At 37.3% G+C, this 18,235-nt stretch overlaps 1 protein-coding gene across 6 annotated transcripts in view; it reads right to left on the bottom strand.

Moving 5' to 3' along the window:
- Window positions 1-15,920: 15,920 nt before the first annotated feature.
- The window catches only part of SLC9B1 (solute carrier family 9 member B1), a 75,689-nt gene continuing 73,374 nt past the window's right edge, over window positions 15,921-18,235 (bottom strand). For all 6 annotated transcript variants that reach the window (XM_045471533.1, XM_045471502.1, XM_045471534.1 and 3 more), the window contains 2 exons: window positions 17,696-17,832; window positions 15,921-16,263 (listed from right to left, as the gene is read on the bottom strand). In XM_045471533.1, the coding sequence (XP_045327489.1) occupies window positions 16,051-16,263; window positions 17,696-17,832 (350 nt within the window). In that variant the 3' untranslated portion in view covers window positions 15,921-16,050. The remainder of the gene's footprint in view (window positions 16,264-17,695; window positions 17,833-18,235) is intronic.

Here is an 18,235-nt window from a genome sequence, read left to right as displayed (position 1 = left end):
ATTCTGTGTCTCCCTCTCTCTCTGCCCCTCCCCTGTTCATGCTCTGTCTCTCTCTGTCTCAGAAATAAATAAACATTTAAAAATTTTTTCTTTAAATAAAAAGAGTTTTTTAAATTTTTGAAATGTTTATTATATTTATTTGGGGAGAAAGTGTGAGGGAGGGGCAGAAAGAGAGGGAAAGAGAGAATCCCAAGTAGACTCTGTGCTGTGAGCATGGAGCCCAACACAGGACTCGATCCCCCAACCTTGGGATCATGACCTGATTCAAAATAAAGAGGCGGCCACTCAACTGAATGAGCCACCCAGGCGCCCTTCTTAGTACTTTTTAAATTATGGACTTAAAAACTCACTTTAGGAGTGTTTGGGTGAATCAGTCAGCATTTCTATGTAGTAGTGGTAAAAAGCAAGATGCAATATAGCATGTTTAATCCATCTTTGTGTGTATGTATGTATATATACACTCTTATTTGGGGTCATGTATATGTATATAATTTTGCATAAGATCTTATGAGCATGGAGAAAAATGGGGATAAAATCTTCTAATGAGGGTGACATTTTTTGTCTGGAGAGGGTAGGTGGAGTAAAGATGGGAATTTGAGTGGGAGAAAGGAGAGGATGAGCAAAAAAGGGAAAGTATTAAATTCCATGTATGATATCCCATTTTGAATTATGTAAATTACACATGTGTATATGCTATAAGAAAATGTAAAATATTAATTGGAACTGATAACATGAAGGTCATTGATGACCTTACCTAGAGCAATTTTAGTTAAGTGGAAGCAAAGAATGAAGTAAAATTCCTATTACAGCAGTTTTAATAATAAATACATGGTAAGATAGCAGACTGCAATAAACTGGCACTTCACTAAAATAATGCCAATAAAAATAAACAAACTTAGGGGCGCCTGGATGGCTCAGTGGGTTAAGCGTCCGACTTCGGCTCAGGTCATGATCTCGTGGTCCGTGAGTTTGAGCCCCGCGTCAGGCTCTGTGCTGACAGCTCAGAGACTGGAGCCTGTTTCAGATTCTGTGTCTCCCTCTCTCTCTGACCCTCCCCCATTCATGCTGTCTCTCCCTGTCTCAAAAATAAATAAATGTTAAAAAAATATTAAAAAAAAAAACCCTGAAAATCAAGTAAAATATAATAAACAACAGTGAGCAAAAAACAAACAAACAAACAAAAAAACAAACTGATGAGGCAAATGAGGCTTCTGTATATTGGCCCTGGGTTGTTTATTAGCTCAAAAGCCCACTAATACCAAACCAAAATTTTACACATCCATTTGTTTTAAACATAGCTTAATCAGATTTTTAGCTACTTAGAGCTTGACTCCTTAACATACCCTGTGCAACTGTCTAAAATCTGCTTGCCACAGATACAATAAGTCTTGGGCTATAAAGACCCTAACCTGCTGCTGCTCTTTAGAATTCTTCAGTCTGACCCAGAGACTCTCTGCACTCAGATGCTGCTTGCTGAGTGACATCATACAAAAACCACCTAGACATATAAGCCCTCTTTCTGATGCCTTTCTCCTCCAGGAGTTCCCTCACTCTCCTCCCCTTCTGAAGGATGGCCTCCAAGCCTTAAGTCTCTGGAAGGTCTTCCCTTAGGGCTTTCCCCAATATGCAAATCTTCAAAGCATCCCCCAAATAAAGCTTGTGTGTGCTACTGCCACCTCATGGCCATATTTGTCCCCCCACGATCAGCCTTGAAATGCTCAAACTCCTCCCCTTTCACTAGATAATAATAAAAGTAAAAATCCACCAGGAAGATATACCAGTTCTAAAATTATAGATACCTATTAATACATCTTCAAGAGTAAAAAAGGCCAAAATAGAATTATGGAGAGAAATTGATAAATTCACAAATACACTGAGAGACTTTAACACATCATTTTTAGTAACTGACTAAATGCACATAAACTTCATAAAGCTATATATATGATATAGAACTATAGTCAACAATTAAAGAATCCCTATTCTTTTCAAGTAAACTTGAAATATTTACAAAAATGGACCAGGTGTTAGGCCTAAAGTTATAACATTTTATATTTAAAATTTTTTTAAAGTTTGTTATTTTGAGAGAGAGCATGAGCATGAGTAGGGTAGGGGCAGAGAGAAAGGGAGAGAGAATTCTGAACAGGCTCTGTGATGATACAGCATAGAGCCCAATGCAGGGCTCAAACCCATGAACCATGAAACCATCACCTGAGCTGAAATCAAGAGTCAGATGCTTAACTGACTGAGCCACCAAGGCGTCTTTAAAGGTATGACATTTTAAAATTCAGAGATAGACAAAAAAGCACTAGTATTAGAAATCAATAACAGGGAATGCAAACTGGTGCAGCCACTCTGGAAAACAGTGGAGGTTCCTCAAAAAATTAAAAATAGATCTACCCTATGACCCAGCAATAGCACTGTTAGGGATTTACCCAAGGGATACAGGAGTGCTGATGCATAGGGGCAATTGTATCCCAATGTTTATACAGCACTTTCAACAATAGCCAAATTATGGAAAGAGCCTAAATGTCCATCAACTGATGAATGGATAAAGAAATTGTGGCTTAAATACACAATATACACAATGGAATACTACGTGGCAACGAGAAAGAATGAAATACGGTCTTTTGTAGCAACGTGGATGGAACTGGAGAGTGTTACCCTAAGTGAAGTAAGTCATACAGAGAAAGACAAATACCATATGTTTTCACTCTTATGTGGATCCTGAGAAACTTAACAGAAGACCATGGGAGAGGGGAAGGAAAAAAAAAAGGTTAGAGAGGGAGGGAGCCAAAACATAAGAGACTCTTAAAAACTGAGAGCAAACTAAGGGTTGATGGGGGATGGGAGGGAGGAAAGGGTGGGTTATGGGTATTGAGGAGGGCACCTGTTGGGATGAGCACTGGGTGTTGTATGGAAACCAATTTGACAATAAATTTCATATTAAATCAATAACAAAAGGTTATTCAAAAGAGATCCATAGATTTTAGAAATTAAAAACAATTCCAAATAATTTATGGAAACAAGAAGTAATTATACTAAAATTAGAACATATTTAAAATTGGATAAAAATGAAAAGATTACAGACCAACAGGTGTGTAATACAGCTGAAGCAGTACTTTAAGGGAAATTTACCAGAAGCAATTCACATGCATGAGAAGGACGAGAACATACATTTACAGTCTTGCCCGAAGTCTATGGTTAGCTTTTCTACCCTCTGTCATAATACAATCCAAAAAGACCTGGGCTGTCTGGACATTCTGTAAGAATACCACATTTTTCCCTTATATTGATCAGTTAAAACAGACTGGGGGGATAAGAAGTGGCAAGTATGCTGGACATTTGGGACACATGCATCCCTGAGAGTAAGAGAAAACCCTTTGAAGGTTAAGGGACCTACCACAGCAATGGAGATTTTCAGGGCCCATTGGTCTGAGGTAGGTTTAAAATACAGGACAAACTATTGCATCTTATATTCCTACCATGAAGAAGGAAGCACAATGCCTCATAGACCTCTTTGAGTTCTGGAGGTAGCATATTCCAAACTTAGGAATACTGCTCTGATATATTTGCTGAGTGACACAGAAGGCTGCCAGCTTTGACAGGAGCTTAGAATAGGTCCGAGCAGCCCTACCAGTTGGCTCATACAACCAGCAGATTCTGGCATTACAGATACATGCAGTGATGGGGGAGGGTGCCTGGGTGGCTCAGTTGGTTGAGCATCTGATTTCGGCTGAGGTCATGATCTCACCGTTCATGAGTTCCAGCCCCGCATCAGGCTCTCTGCTGACAGCACAGAGCCTGCTTGGAATTCCACCCCGCCTCTTTCCCCTCCCCCCACTTGTGCTTCTCTCTCTCTCTCAAAAATAAATAAACATTAAAAAGATATATATGTATGCAGTGGGAAACAGGATCATATATGCTTAAAAAAAGATCACATGTCGAAAACTGGATAAAAGGAACATACGGTATTCTGACAGCTATTAGCCTCTTCATATCTCTTTACATAGTTCAGGTAAATGTTGTAGTATCTCAGAGAATAGCTATTTAGCCTTTTGTATTTAGATAGTTGCTTCTAGCCTGATCGTTCTTAGTAGTTTACTACTGGGTGATACAATTTTGAGTTTTGCCAAATTTCTAATTAAAGGGGCTGTAGTGCCACTATGTTCTTGGGAACCAATCTAGTTGTCTGCCACAAATAAAAAGCATTTAGTATCTCTAGTCTCTGAAGCTGAAAGAAAGGAACTCAGTCTTTGTTTAATCACAGCTATGAACAGAAACCAGTTATTTTTTTTCTTGCTGTAAAATACAACTTTTATATACTGGCCTGATCAATTTCTTGGTAGATACATTACACAGCAGTACCTTGTGTGCCTTATTTGTGCTCAATCTGTGTATGTTTACCAACTGTTTAATAATATATGTGCTACACTTGCAAGATAAGACTCTAAAATTTTGGTGATCAGTATGGGTAGGAACCACCTGTGTTACAGCAATGTTATTTTAATGAGGAAGAATATTAAAAGTGAAGAAAATGGGCTTTTGGCAACCCAGTATTAACCATATTTTATTATAGAATTGAGTTTAAATTCTCTACAATAGTGATGCTTAATATTTTAATGTATCTCAACACTATACAAACAATAGAGAAAAAAAGATATATACAGTGGGAAAGACACCATGTGAAGCAAACCACAAGAAGAGGAATCACAACATAGTCCTATGGGGTTCTCTAGCAAGGCCATGCTGTCTGCTGATAATTATACATCATATTGAATAGCATAATTATACACCTTAATAATACTGGATTCACCTGGCAATGGGTATTGAGTTACCATGTGACTAGAACTTCCCATTATGAACTTGGTTTTGTTAGACCTACCGAGTCATAAGGGCAACTTGGTCCAACAGTAGCCCATCACAAGATGGAAGTAGCACATTACAGATCAGGCATAAGAAGCACTACAGGTCACAAATAAACAGTATAAGCAGGAGGTTCAGGTTCCCATGTCATCAAAAACTGTTCCACTAGTTTCTCTCCCTCAGCTTGCAACTATGGTTGTGTCGGCATTCCCATGTTGCTTGGGGAGGAAAAAGGTTAAATTTGGTTTATTGAAGGTTTAGCTCAAGATGTGGCTGGAAGCCAAAATTATATGGCTGCTTACTTTAGCTCTGGAAAGATAACAAAAAGACAAAATCCTCCCAGTAGTCAGAACTCTGGACTGGTTCATTCATTTCACATGTATAGAGAGGTGGCCCAAGGTAAGAATGTATTCAGATTCATGGCCAAATGGTTTGGTTGGTAGGTAAGGAGCTGGAGGAGAAGGCATGGAAGACTGAAGACAAAGAAATCTGAGAAAGAGGCATATGGATGAACCTATGGGAATAGATACAAGATATGAAGATCTTTGTATCACAGTTAATTCTTACAGAGGGTATCTACCAACAACCAAGGTGACAAAATGACTCAGCCAATTGATGTCAGCCAGCCTCTTCCATTGGCCACCTAAGTACTGCCACAATTGGTGCATAAATGTAGTAGCAGCTATAAAGAGGCCCAAACAGTAGAAGTTCTTACTGCTGCTGCTGAATGTCCAACTTGCTGGTAACAGCAGAGAACAACACTGAGACCTCAATATGGCACCATCCTTCAATGAGACCGTATAGTAACATAGTGGCAAGCTGAAGACATTGAATCCCTCCCATTTAGGTAAGAGAACAATTGATCTTGATTGGAACTGAGACTTATTCTGAGTATCAGTCTGTCTTTCCTGCTCATATGGCCTCAACCAGCACCACTACCCAAGGGCTAACAGAATATTTGATAACCAACAAGGAATCCTGGTCATCATTACATTGGATCAAGGAATACACTTTATAGCACAGTAGTTGGAGCAGTGGACACATGACAATGTGCATCAGTAATCCCATCAAAAATCATATAAGCACAGCAATCAGAACCTGCCAAACTGATGAGAATGATAGAAAAAGCTTTAGAAGACTTTTGAAGCTACAAGGATGGGTGCCAGAATACACTCTAGATCAATGACCATTACATGGTCCCATGTCTCTAGCAGACAGAAGATCAAGGGTGGAGAAAGAGTAGCACATTTACCATCATTCACAGTGACCTGTTTGGGAAATTTTTGCTTCTAATCTCTCAATGGTGTTACAAAATGGAAGGAGAGAGGAATGTGATTGGCACATTCCAAGTGATCCACTGGGGGATCTGTATGTAACAGATATGTAATAAGGGAATCTCTTATTCAATTTTGATGGCTCAATTTAAGTAGACAAGTGTAGTACCATGGCTGAGCGTGGCATTCTATGTTCAGTAGAGGACAAATGATGACCTGGGCTCAAGCACCTCAGGATGATGATTTGGGCCACCTGCCAGGTAAGTGACAGAGACCAGTACAGGTACTAGTTGAGGGTGAGAGAAGTGTAGAACAGATAGTGTGTGGATAGTAGGTGAGTGCGATGATCAGTTGAGGGTGCAAGACCAGCTGCGGAGGTAAGGGGCTATAATTCATTCCACTAATGTTCCTTTCATAAATTTCCCCAAGAAAAGAAACCAACCAGAATCCTGGAGGAGTTTTTTCCCAGATGGAGTGAAATTATATGAAGCAATAGAGCCAAAGATCCAAATGGCACAAGGGGTGGTGATGTGTAGCCAATATCCCTCTTTCAGGACTGAGGCACTCATTCCCTTGCCTGCCTTGAGTGTTGTCTGTTGAGGGATCACAACTAAGACCCTCCTTAAGAATTGCCCTCATATAGGGGCGCCTGGGTGGCTCAACTGGTTAAATGTTCTAATTCTGCTCTGGTCATGATCTCACAGTTTGTTAGTTTGAGCTCCACGTTGGGCTCTATGCTGACAGCTCAGAGCCTGGAGCCTTCTTCAGATTCTGTGTCTTCCTCCCCTCTTTCTGCACCTCCTTTGCTTGTGCGCGTGCTCTCTCTCTCTCTCTCAAAAATAAATAAACATTAAAAAAGAAGAGAGAGAGAATTGCCCTCAGACAAAAGGAACTATATAGCAGGGCGCCTAGTGGCTCAGTTGGTTAAGTGTCCGACTTTGGCTCCGCTCGTGATCTCACGGTTTGTGGGTTTGAGCCCACACAGGGCTCTCTGCTGTCAATGTAGAGCCTGCTTTGGATCGATCCTCTGTTTCCCTCTCTCTCTGCCCCTCACCTGCATTGTCTTTCACTCTCTCTCAAAAATAAATAAACATTAACAACAACACCAAAAAGGAACTACGTAGCCCAATTACACTACCTCCCTGGGGGCAGTACACATCCAATGACTACTTCATTACTTCATCAGAATCATATTAATTATTGCCAGCAATATTTTAAGTAATATGTTGTCAGTGAAAGAAAAAATAAAACTTGAGATGAGCTGAAATAGAGTGGAACTATTAGAAGACTGTTAGTAAGACCAGAGGAAATAATGACGATGTAGCCAGTGTGGGCCACTGATGTTCAGAGGTTTAGCTGAGCAGAAAGCAATGGAGAAAAGGGAGATTTGAGGCCCAGACTTGGACACTGAGCAGTAATAATAAATCTGGGTTTCAGTTTTCTCATCTAGAAGATGAGGAAGGTGGGGCACCTGGGTGGTTCAGTTGGTTAAGCTTCTGACTTCACAGCTCAGGCATGATCTCATGGTTCATGAGTTCAAGCCCTGCATCAGGCTCTGGGCTGTTAGTGTGGAGCCCGCTTCAGATCTCTCTCTCTCTGCTACTCCTTTGCTTGCTCTCTCTCTCTCAAAAATAAATTTAAAAATTTCTCTCAAAAATTTAATCTCTCAAAAATTAAAAAAAAATTTTAAAATAAAAGATGAGGGAGGTTAGATTAAATGATCACCAAGTGTCTTCCTGCTCCTGTATTCTGTAATTCTAAACTGCTCTGCCTGACATACAGACAAACAGCACGGGGGGACAATACTTTAAACCTATAACTAGCTTACTAATAGAAGATTAATCTTTAATACAAATAACAAATGGTTATCGAAAACCTAGAGATTCCTACACCATGAAGTAATTCTTATGTGTACATTCCAATTGACAATAACTTCTATAAATTGCAACTGACAATAACTCCTATAAATAAGCACAACAAAAATATTGTTTTTATTAAAAAATAATATGGCATTAAGAATACTCTCACCAAGGGAGTATAATGTACAGTAGAAATTAATGTAGTATCGAGGGCATTAAATACAACAGTCATTCCTTTCCTTAAACAAATGAAAACCACTCAGACATAGTCTATTCAGTTCTTTCATGAAAAGCATTTATGTTCTCTGATCCACACCCTCCTTCTATGTCTCTCCTTGTGCTGTGAATGTTGGATTGAAAACTTTACCATACATTGCTATACTGTTCTCGAGATGTAGGCAGAGTAATATGCAAGAATTATGTTCTGTATTTACATAGTCATCTTAAAGTTCATAAGGAAAATTTAAAAAAAAGCAAGGAAAGTCCTAGGGAAAAAGGAGCATTAAGGGTAACTAGCTCTACCAGATATTAAAACATAATATAAAGCTTCTAAAATTAAAATATTCTGGTATTAGAAGGTGAATTGATAAATCAGTGGAATAGGATAAAACTCCAGAAATAGACTCAAATATATATGGAAATTTAATGTACAATAAAGACATCTTGAATCACAGAAGGAAAACTATAGTTATTTTAATAAATGGTACTTATTACGGGTTGTGTTCCCCCAAAAGATATGTTGAAGTCCTGAACCTTAGTACTTCAGACCTATTTGGAAATAGGGTCACTGCAGATGGAATTAGTTAAGGTGAGGTCATACTAGAGCAGGCTGAGCCCCTAATCCAATATGACTGACACCCTAAGAATAGGAAATTTGGACACAGAAACAGACATGGACAAAGGAAGGATGATGCAGAGACACATCAGGAAAATGCCATCTAAAGGCAGAGTAAGAGACTGGAGTGATGCATTTACAAGCCAAGGAACTACCACCAGCTGGAAGAGGCCAGGAAAAATCTTCCCTGGGAGGCTTTGGAGGGAACATGGCTCTGTTGACACCTTCATTTTGGACTTCTAGTCTTCAGAACTATGAGAAAATAAGTTTCTGTTGTTTAAAACTACTCAGTTTGTGGCAATTTGTTTTGGCAGCTCTAACAAACTAATCCAGGGTCAGATAACTGGAAAACCATTTGGCAAAAGATAACATTCAATCCATACCACACACCATGTAACAGAATAAATTCCAAATGCATCAGAGAAGTAACAGTGAAAAATGAAACTATACAAGTGGTAAGGGAAAAATGAGTGAATTCCTTTCTAACTGTGTATCTAATAGCATAAAGAAAAAGATTCATATATTCAACTATATGAACAGAAAACTCTTTTACTTAAGGAAAGAAGTACCACTAGCAAAATCAAAAGAAAAATTGGAGAAAAGATCTGTAATTTACATCACAGACAATTGGCTAGTCTCTCCTATGTAAAGATCTTTTTTTTTTTTTAATTTTTTTTTCAACGTTTATGTATTTTTTTTTTTTTGGGACAGAGAGAGACAGAGCATGAACGGGGGAGGGGCAGAGAGAGAGGGAGACACAGCATCGGAAACAGGCTCCAGGCTCTGAGCCATCAGCCCAGAGCCCGACGCGGGGCTCGAACTCATGGACCGCGAGATCGTGACCTGGCTGAAGTCGGACGCTCAACCGACTGCGCCACCCAGGCGCCCCGTAAAGATCTTTTTAAAATAGAAAAGAGAAATACCAAAAATCTGATAGACAAAGGACATGAACAGATAGTCTGCAGAAAAAGAAAGGCAAATGGCCTTTAAATCAATGGAAAAGATGCCCACTCATTCATAATCAAAGAAACTTAAAATTACACTGAAATTCTATCTCTCATTTATCAGACTGGAATAATCCTGAGGTTTGAAAATATATGCTCTTGGTGTGATCCTAGAAAAGACTCTGCCCAAGCACACACACGTGCACACACACACACACACATAATCACACACAAAATACAACCGCATGTGTCCGTTCATTGTGGGATTATTTATAACATCAAAAGATTGGAAAGAACTTTCGTCAATAGAGGAATTCTCAAACTAATGGGACATGGCCATAATATAGTACTATTCAGTGGTTAACAGGAACAAGGACAATTTCTACACACTGACACTGGACAAAAAAAGTGTACAAATTATGCTCTATTTGTGTAATCGGAGAGGAATAATTTTCAACAATAAATATCCATTTGCTTATATTTACTAAAATATATTTTTTAAAAAAGGAGAAGCCAGAAATTAAATAAAAGAAAAAGAAAATGAGCTCAATTGTTAAGGGACAGGAAAAGAAGCAGGAGTTTCCAAAAATACCTTTTCATATAGTCTTGACTTTTAAACTATATAAATGTTTTATATATTCCAAAATTATATGTAAATCTTATTTAAAGGCAAATCTTGGAACTAAAAGCAAATAGAAGTAAATAAATCTGTATGTCAAAGTATATATATTATATAACTATATATATAATTATATATATAATTTCAAGGATTATTTCAAGAAGCTTTAGAATTTAGTACTTTTAGTGGACGTCTTTGGTGAGACATAGTCTAAGGACAAAAGAACTGCAAAATATCTTAAACTTAGGGGCACATGGGTGGCTCAGTCAGTTGGGCAATTGGCTCTTGATTTGGGCTCAGGTCATGATCTCATGGTTCATGAGCCAAGTGTGGAGACTGCTTGGGATTCTCTCTCCCCCTCTCTCTGTCTTTGCCCCTCTTGCGTTCTCTCTCTCAAAATATATACATGGATATTAAAAAAAAAAATCTTAGGGGCGCCTGGGTGGCACAGTCGGTTAAGCGTCCGACTTCAGCCAGGTCATGATCTCGCGGTCCGTGAGTTCGAGCCCCGCGACGGGCTCTGGGCTGATGGCTCAGAGCCTGGAGCCTGTTTCCGATTCTGTGTCTCCCTCTCTCTCTGCCCCTCCCCCGTTTATGCTCTGTCTCTCTCTGTCCCAAAAATAAATAAACGTTGAAAAAAAAATTAAAAAAAAAATCTTAGGGACTCAGTTAAGCCTCCAACTCTTGATTTTGGCTCAGGTCATGACTTCACACAGTTCATGAGTTTGAGCACCACATTGGGCTCTGCGCTGAGAGTACGGAGCCTACTTGGGATTCTCTTTCTCACTCTCTTTTTCTCTCTCAAAAATAAATAAACATTAAAAAAAATCTTAAACTTAATTCAGTAGTTTCTTGTAAGTAATAATATTGGTATTGCTCTCTTGAAATTTTTGAATATTGGAAAATATAGCTAATAAATACTATGCTAAATACTAAAAATAAATAATATGTTAATAATATTAGGAACCAAGATATTAAGTGTAAGTGAAAGAAGACAGAAGTTAGGTAAAATCCCTATAATAGTTATATTTGATTTAGAAATAGCAACTGATCTCCTGTTTTTTATAGTTTTATTTTTTAAATGATTCAAAAACTGATAACTTAGGAAACTTTATTTCAAATATTTAGTTGTCTTATAGAACTTATGTCCTATAATTACATTGTTTTATATAACATTTACTTTTGCTCCTCATTAATCAGCACTGAAGCAATTTTGACTACACATAATCTATGCTATGAATTGTATTCTAAAATCACCACTAATAGTAAAAACAACACCGTTTTTACTTTAAAACATGTACTTCCTGATTTCTAAAACTTGTATTTTTTAGCAATGCTTACTGAAAAGGTCTAGAAGCAGTGATACTCCAGTTATAGTTAGCATTCCTAACCCTTCAGATTTTGGTTTTAATATGCCCATTTTCATGGAAAGATACCAGTGTCTTGTGGAGAATAGCTGCTTCCAGGTCTGGAGTAGGAAAAATGCATATTAATCTGGGACAGCTTGTTAGTCCTGCAAGGAAGAAAGCATTCACACACTATGGCATCATGTCCAGAGAGTACAGAAACGATCGTGAAGGGTACCCAAGGGCCATATTTGGGACAATTTGAGAATCGAAAAACAAATTAAAAAAAATCCTAAATTGACATAAAAAGAACACAGGAGGCTTCTGGCTCTGGTGACAATACAACAGCTAGTATTGTACTTCATCACCAGCTGCAAACAACTACAGTACCTGGATCCACCTCCTTCAGGTCACTTCACGGCAGCTACCCTGTAGACTCAGAACCATGCTGCATACCATCCTCTTCACCAAATTGCTCAACTAAGACCAAGTCCTCACTGGACTGCTCAGGGTTCCAGACCTCATCCATTCCAAAATATGCCTGGTGCTATCTGCCCAGCTGTTCCTAGACTACCATTTAATATTGAGCCTAGCTCCTTTATAGGTTCCACAAGTCATGTCAATGGTGTGTTGGTAACAGCACAGACAGTGGGCCCGACAACCTCAGCAGCTGCTGCTCTAGCTATTCCTGCTGTCAGTACTCTTCCACAGTACAAATATGCTGGGGAGTTTGCTATCCTCAACATCTTAATGTAAAGCCACAAGTTACCATGTAGCAGCCTGCTGTTAATGTACAAGGTCAGGAGCCTTTGACTACTTCCATGCTGGCATCTGCACCACCTCAAGTGCAAAAGCAAATTGGGATGAATGGCTGATTCCTTTTATTCAAGCCATGCACCCTACTGTTGCTGATAAAAATCACTGATGTGTTGTTGGAGACTGATAATTCAGAACCTCTTCATAGCCTTGAATCTCCAGAGTCTCTCTGTTCTAAGGTTGGTAAAGTGTTGGTGTACCACAAGCCTACCAAGCTAAAAAGGCTGCCCAGGAAGCAATTAACAATGTCATTGTAGTCCCAACTCTTTAAAATTGATCACGGACCATGAAGAGAAACTCATGTTTCACCAAAGAAAATTATCTAAGCACCAAAAAGCTTAACTATCATGGGGAAATAACTGCTAAATGTAAAATAAATGCAAAAGAGGAAAAGAAACTATGAGCCTTATGTACTGATCAAATGCCAGGTGTAGCAAACATAATGCTGGTTCTAGATTACTTCCTGATTCAAACACACACACACACACACACACACACACACACACACACACACACACACATGCAATCTAAAAACTGGTGTTTTATAGACCCTGGGAAAAACAGTTTTCAGCAAAGTACAAAAATTTAAAGCATTTCTTTAATTTTATAATTCTTTACTTTGGAATAGCTCAGAATGTCATTTCAGTTTTAAATAAGAGAAATAATATCTGAACAAGGAAATGTACTTTGGATTACAAAACTCTTCCTTTAATAAAAAATTTCTTAAACAGTAAAAAATATTAATAAGTAAACAAAGACATACTTGATAAGTTTATAAGGAACAATATTCTTGTATTTACTTGTTTAAATACTATAAACACTAGGATATTGTACACATGGTTAACTGGTTGTAATTTTATTTTTTTATTTGAGAGAGAGAGAGAGAGAGAGAGAGAGAGAGCATGTGCCAGGAGAGGGAAGAGGAAGAGAGAGAATCTTTTTTATTTTTATTTTTTTTTACATTTGTTTATTTTTGAGAGACAGAGAGAGACAGAGTATGAGCAGAGGGGCAGAGAGAGAGGGAGACACAGAATCAAAAGCAGGCTCCAGGCTCCAAGCTGTCAGCACAGAGCCTGACATGGGCCTCAAACCCATGAACTGTGACATCAGGACCTGAACCAAAGTCGGACGCTTAACTGACTGAGCCACCCAGGTGCCCCTTGGAAGAGAGAGAATTTTAAGCAGGCTGCACTCTCAGTATGGAGCCCGATGTGGGGCTTGATCTCTTGACCCTGGGATCATGACCTGAGCCGAAATCAAGAGTTGGTTGCTCAACCAACTGAATCACCCAGGTGCTCCCAGTTGTAATTTTAAAATGACATTAATGAAGTTAGTTTTTACACACAGAAACTTTTAAATTCAAATTAAGTCTGAATGCCTGCAATACTACCTTAAAATGTAGAATGTTTTGGTCTAATGGACATATAAATATTAAATTTAATACTTAAGAAAAAAAATCTATAAGTCACAAAAATGATAGTTTTCTTAATTAAAAAAACCCCATAGTTCCTCATTCTGAAAATGATTTATTGTACCTTTCTCTTTTATTAAGATCAACTTCCTATTTTAAAATCTAATTATCTTATAAATGTAAAATACTATCTTGTAAATATAAATATATTTTCATTTACTTACTGGTAAAATGATACGTCCTTATGATTTAAACATTAGTGATAACATTGCAGAAGTTTAGAATTTTAAATTTTTAGAATTTTAGTATTGGAATTTAGTTGAAAATGAGGCACAAAGTCTATGCTGAGTTGTAAAAATGTACAAGAAAATGCTACTAGAATAGTAGTTATTTTATCTCCTCCCAGAGTTATCTAGGTGTGTTTGAAATTTTGACAGTTTTAGTGTTCCATTTTGTGAAAGGTCCCAGTTTTTTTTTTTTTTTAAGTAATTGCTACACATCACGTTGGGCTGTACCTCATGTCCTTGAGATCAAGAGTTGCATATTCCTCTTCCTTTCTGCACCCCAAAGGTCCCAGTCTTACTAGGAATAAATGCATAGTTTTGGTTGCCTTATAGTTGCTTCACTTTGCAAATTTATGTGTAAATTTCACATTCTGTGCTATTTTAATACCTTACTTATTATATAGAAGAGGGAAAAGAGAAACCAAGTAATGACTAGTTCCCGCATTTGGTTTTTGCCAAAGAAGTCTGAATGATTTCTAAGAAGGCTCCACTAAGGCTATTTGAGAAGATTTTACATGACCCTTCCAACTTTAAAATAAAGAATCTTGAAATAAACTGAAACTGCATTTTGCTTGTGATGGGTTCTATATAAGCATAGCTGACTTCATCAGCCAGAATTGAAAGGAGATTGTGTATTACTAAGGAAAAGAAAATATCACATGGACAAGTCTATCAGTCTTTCATTTCTGTAGGCTGACTTTAATCCTTATTTTATTGTAGTTGAAAAATCATGGTTTATCTCCATTTGTGATTTAATTTTATACCTGTAAATAAATACTACAATATTTCATTTAAAAACTATTAAGAGGTGCCTGGGTGGCTCAGTCGGTTAGGCGTCCGACTCCCGCTTAGGTCATGATCTCATAGTTTGTGGCTTGAGCCCCGTGTCAGGCTCTGTGCTGACAGCTTGGAGCCTGGAGCTTGCTTCGAATTCTGTGTCTTCCTCTCTCTCTGCTCCTCCCCCACTCATGCTCTGTCTCTCTTTCTCCTTCAAAAATAAACAAAAACATTACAAAAATTTAAAACCAATTAAACTTGCAGGGCGCTTGGGTGGCTCGGTTAGTTAAGTGCCTGACTCTTGATTTCGGCTCAGGTCAGGATCTCACAGTTTGTGGGTTGCATGGGGCTCTGCCCTGACAGTGAAGAGGCTGCTTGAGATTCTCTCTCTTCTCTCTCTGCACCCCCTCTCTCAAAATAAATAAACTTAAAAAAAGAAAAAAGATTTAAAAAAAACTATTAAACTTGTCATTTTAAGGATACTGAAGAAGTAATATAAATTTAATTTTTTTTACTTAATATATCACTTATTCAGATAGTCACTAAAAACAGAATATAGAATACATATTGTTGACCCACTTAAAGTTGGTAGATTTATTCCTGGCATTTTCCTTTTCTGGTGATCTTTTTAGTGAATGAATTACTAAACTGATGATAAGTTCTACTTCTGTTTGGAAGCTTAGATTCTTACCTTTCTGTCATTAGGTTCATTTAATTTTTTATTGTATTTAGTTTGTAATATAACAGCAGATTCAGCCTGATGGATTGCTTTAAATTTTCCTAGAGTATTTACGATTTATTTTGTTCTTGAAATATATAAATACTAAGAGGTCATTCTATTTACATTGCTTTTATTAAATTAATCTTGGAATAAAAAATCATAGGAAAGCTCTGTAATGAAATTACACATTTATTAAATCCTTGGTTCTATGTACAATCTCCACACACTTGTATGTTTTAACTTTTCTCTCATGTAAGATAATTTATTAAAAGAAGCAGGCAGGTGATGGCAAATAAACTTTTCAATGAAGATCTAATTTTGTCAATTTCACATTGATTTTGCTTGGATCATGGCGTGCAAGTATTTTGGGACCCAGTATGCCAATAATTAGAGCTCCATTTGGAGCTGTGATCAAGATGGCTAAAAATGCTATTGTCATCACATCCCTTGAATATGGTTCCAAGTGGGGTGCGCTGATGCTTGCTGTTTCTAGAGCCAGGGGACCTAATACAGCCTGCATTTAGAGGGCAAAAAGATGAGGCATAAAGAAAAATGTTAAAATAGTTATTATATGATAAAAGTTAATGGTTCTGTTAAAACAAACAAAACCTAGTGGTAGGCTATCAAAAAAGAGATGAGCCTTAAAGTGCTGAGGAATTTTCATGAATTACTCATCAATTTTATGTTCTCCCTAGTAAATATATCTGGACGAAAAGTGAAATAGTGACAAATCAGCGTGCAGACATTTGGGGGCTGGTTTCGTATTCTTATTATCTCAGCTTTCCCATTTAAGTATCTTTTTTGAGTGCTCACATTACTCGCAGAACCTCAGGAGTTTTAAACGAAGCAGGGTTTTGTTTATTTGCCTTTATCATAGATGATTAGTTTCTTGGCTGTAACAAGACAACACAAAATACTAAAGTTTCTTATGGTTCTCTAGGATTTTGTTGCTTGTCTTCTTCTTGTTCTTCCTACTTGGGAGGCAGTGTGTATTGTAAAACTGACAAGAGGTGTGGAATCTACAAAGTGGGCACTGAGAGATTAGGAAGTTGCCTAATGTTATAGGCAAGTAACATGATATTCAAAACAGCCAGTCTAGCCCCATGGACCTGCTTTTTTAATCATGACACAGAAAATTTTGTTGTATGAAAATTCACAACCTTCTGTGGTGGAGTAACAATGGAAAAAAGAATCTCTGGAAATCAAGACATTATGCTGTCACATTAAAAAGTCTAACAATAAGTAGCAACACCTTTGAGTAGGAACAGAATATCATTAAATCAGAGGGCAAAACTACAAGGTCTCCCTTTTCATTCATTCATTCACTCCTTCATTCATTCACTCACTCATCATTCATTCTTGTAGATAAGTAATGCTTACTGTATACCTCCTGCATGCCAGGCACTGTGTTAAGGGCTGGGGAAAATATAATGGAAGGAAACCAGACACTATTCCTTGTCTTTCCCAGATAGTCTGGTGGGGAGATTTAGTCATTAATTAAAACCATACAAATTAAATGCATAATTAAAAATAATATATGTGCATTCATGTATGGTGGAGTGGGTGGCAGCGGTAGGAAAGATATATTTTTAAAAGAATGTGTTTCTACTTTAAAGTTGTAACAGTTAGTTCTACAATATTCAGCAAAATGTAAACATTCCAGTATTCAGATATATTCTTAGTTTATATTTTGGGAACATAGGGAAAAAATGTTTCAGAAGTTTAGGAAGTATTTGTCATTAAAAGTACACTTTTTAACTTCAGAAGAATTGCTTTTAAAACAGATTTTAAAATATTACATCATTTTCAACAAGTAGTTGTGATCAATGAAGCTTTTTAAAAGTAAGGCTAGTAGCCCACATTTTGTGATTAAAGTAACATTATTCATTTAGGATTAAAAAGTCATAAACATTACAAATTATTAAAATGGCTTAATATGTTCTTACCTGGACTGTAGCTTTGGGGATCCACGATAAAGCAATAAATATTTTCTCCTTAAAACTAAAACCAGCAAAACACATCAATAAAAAAGTACAAGAAATTCGAACCAATAATGCCAAACTCATGGTAACAACACAAATGCCTACAACAAATAAAAACAAACATAAATAATAAAATATTTGGGAAGAAGTGGTTCTTTATACCTAGAGATGTGATTTGCAGAAGTACTGAAAGCATTTTAAGACTATTGCCTCTTTATGTCTTCATTTTCTTAAGTTAAAATAATAATCATAAAAAATAAAAATATGATTGAAGCTTCTATGTAAAGTGCAAGAGATGATCTTGCACTTTAGAGGTACCATGAAAGATAAGATAGACTACATTTATTTAATTCTGAGTTAATAGACTTTGAACTTTCACTATAAAATAAAGTATTCAAAAGGTGCTGATGGTATGTAATATTTTTTGTCAGAAATGAATTCCAGCCTGCATTTCCTCAGGTCACTCAGGAAAAGATATTCAGGGCTGTCTTTGGTAGCAAAGAG

The sequence above is a fragment of the Leopardus geoffroyi genome, chromosome B1, assembly GCF_018350155.1.
Source record: "Leopardus geoffroyi isolate Oge1 chromosome B1, O.geoffroyi_Oge1_pat1.0, whole genome shotgun sequence".
Classification (NCBI taxonomy): Eukaryota; Metazoa; Chordata; class Mammalia; order Carnivora; family Felidae; genus Leopardus; species Leopardus geoffroyi.
The sequence above is the reverse complement of the archived record's forward strand: the minus strand, read 5'-3'. Positions and strand labels throughout refer to the sequence as shown.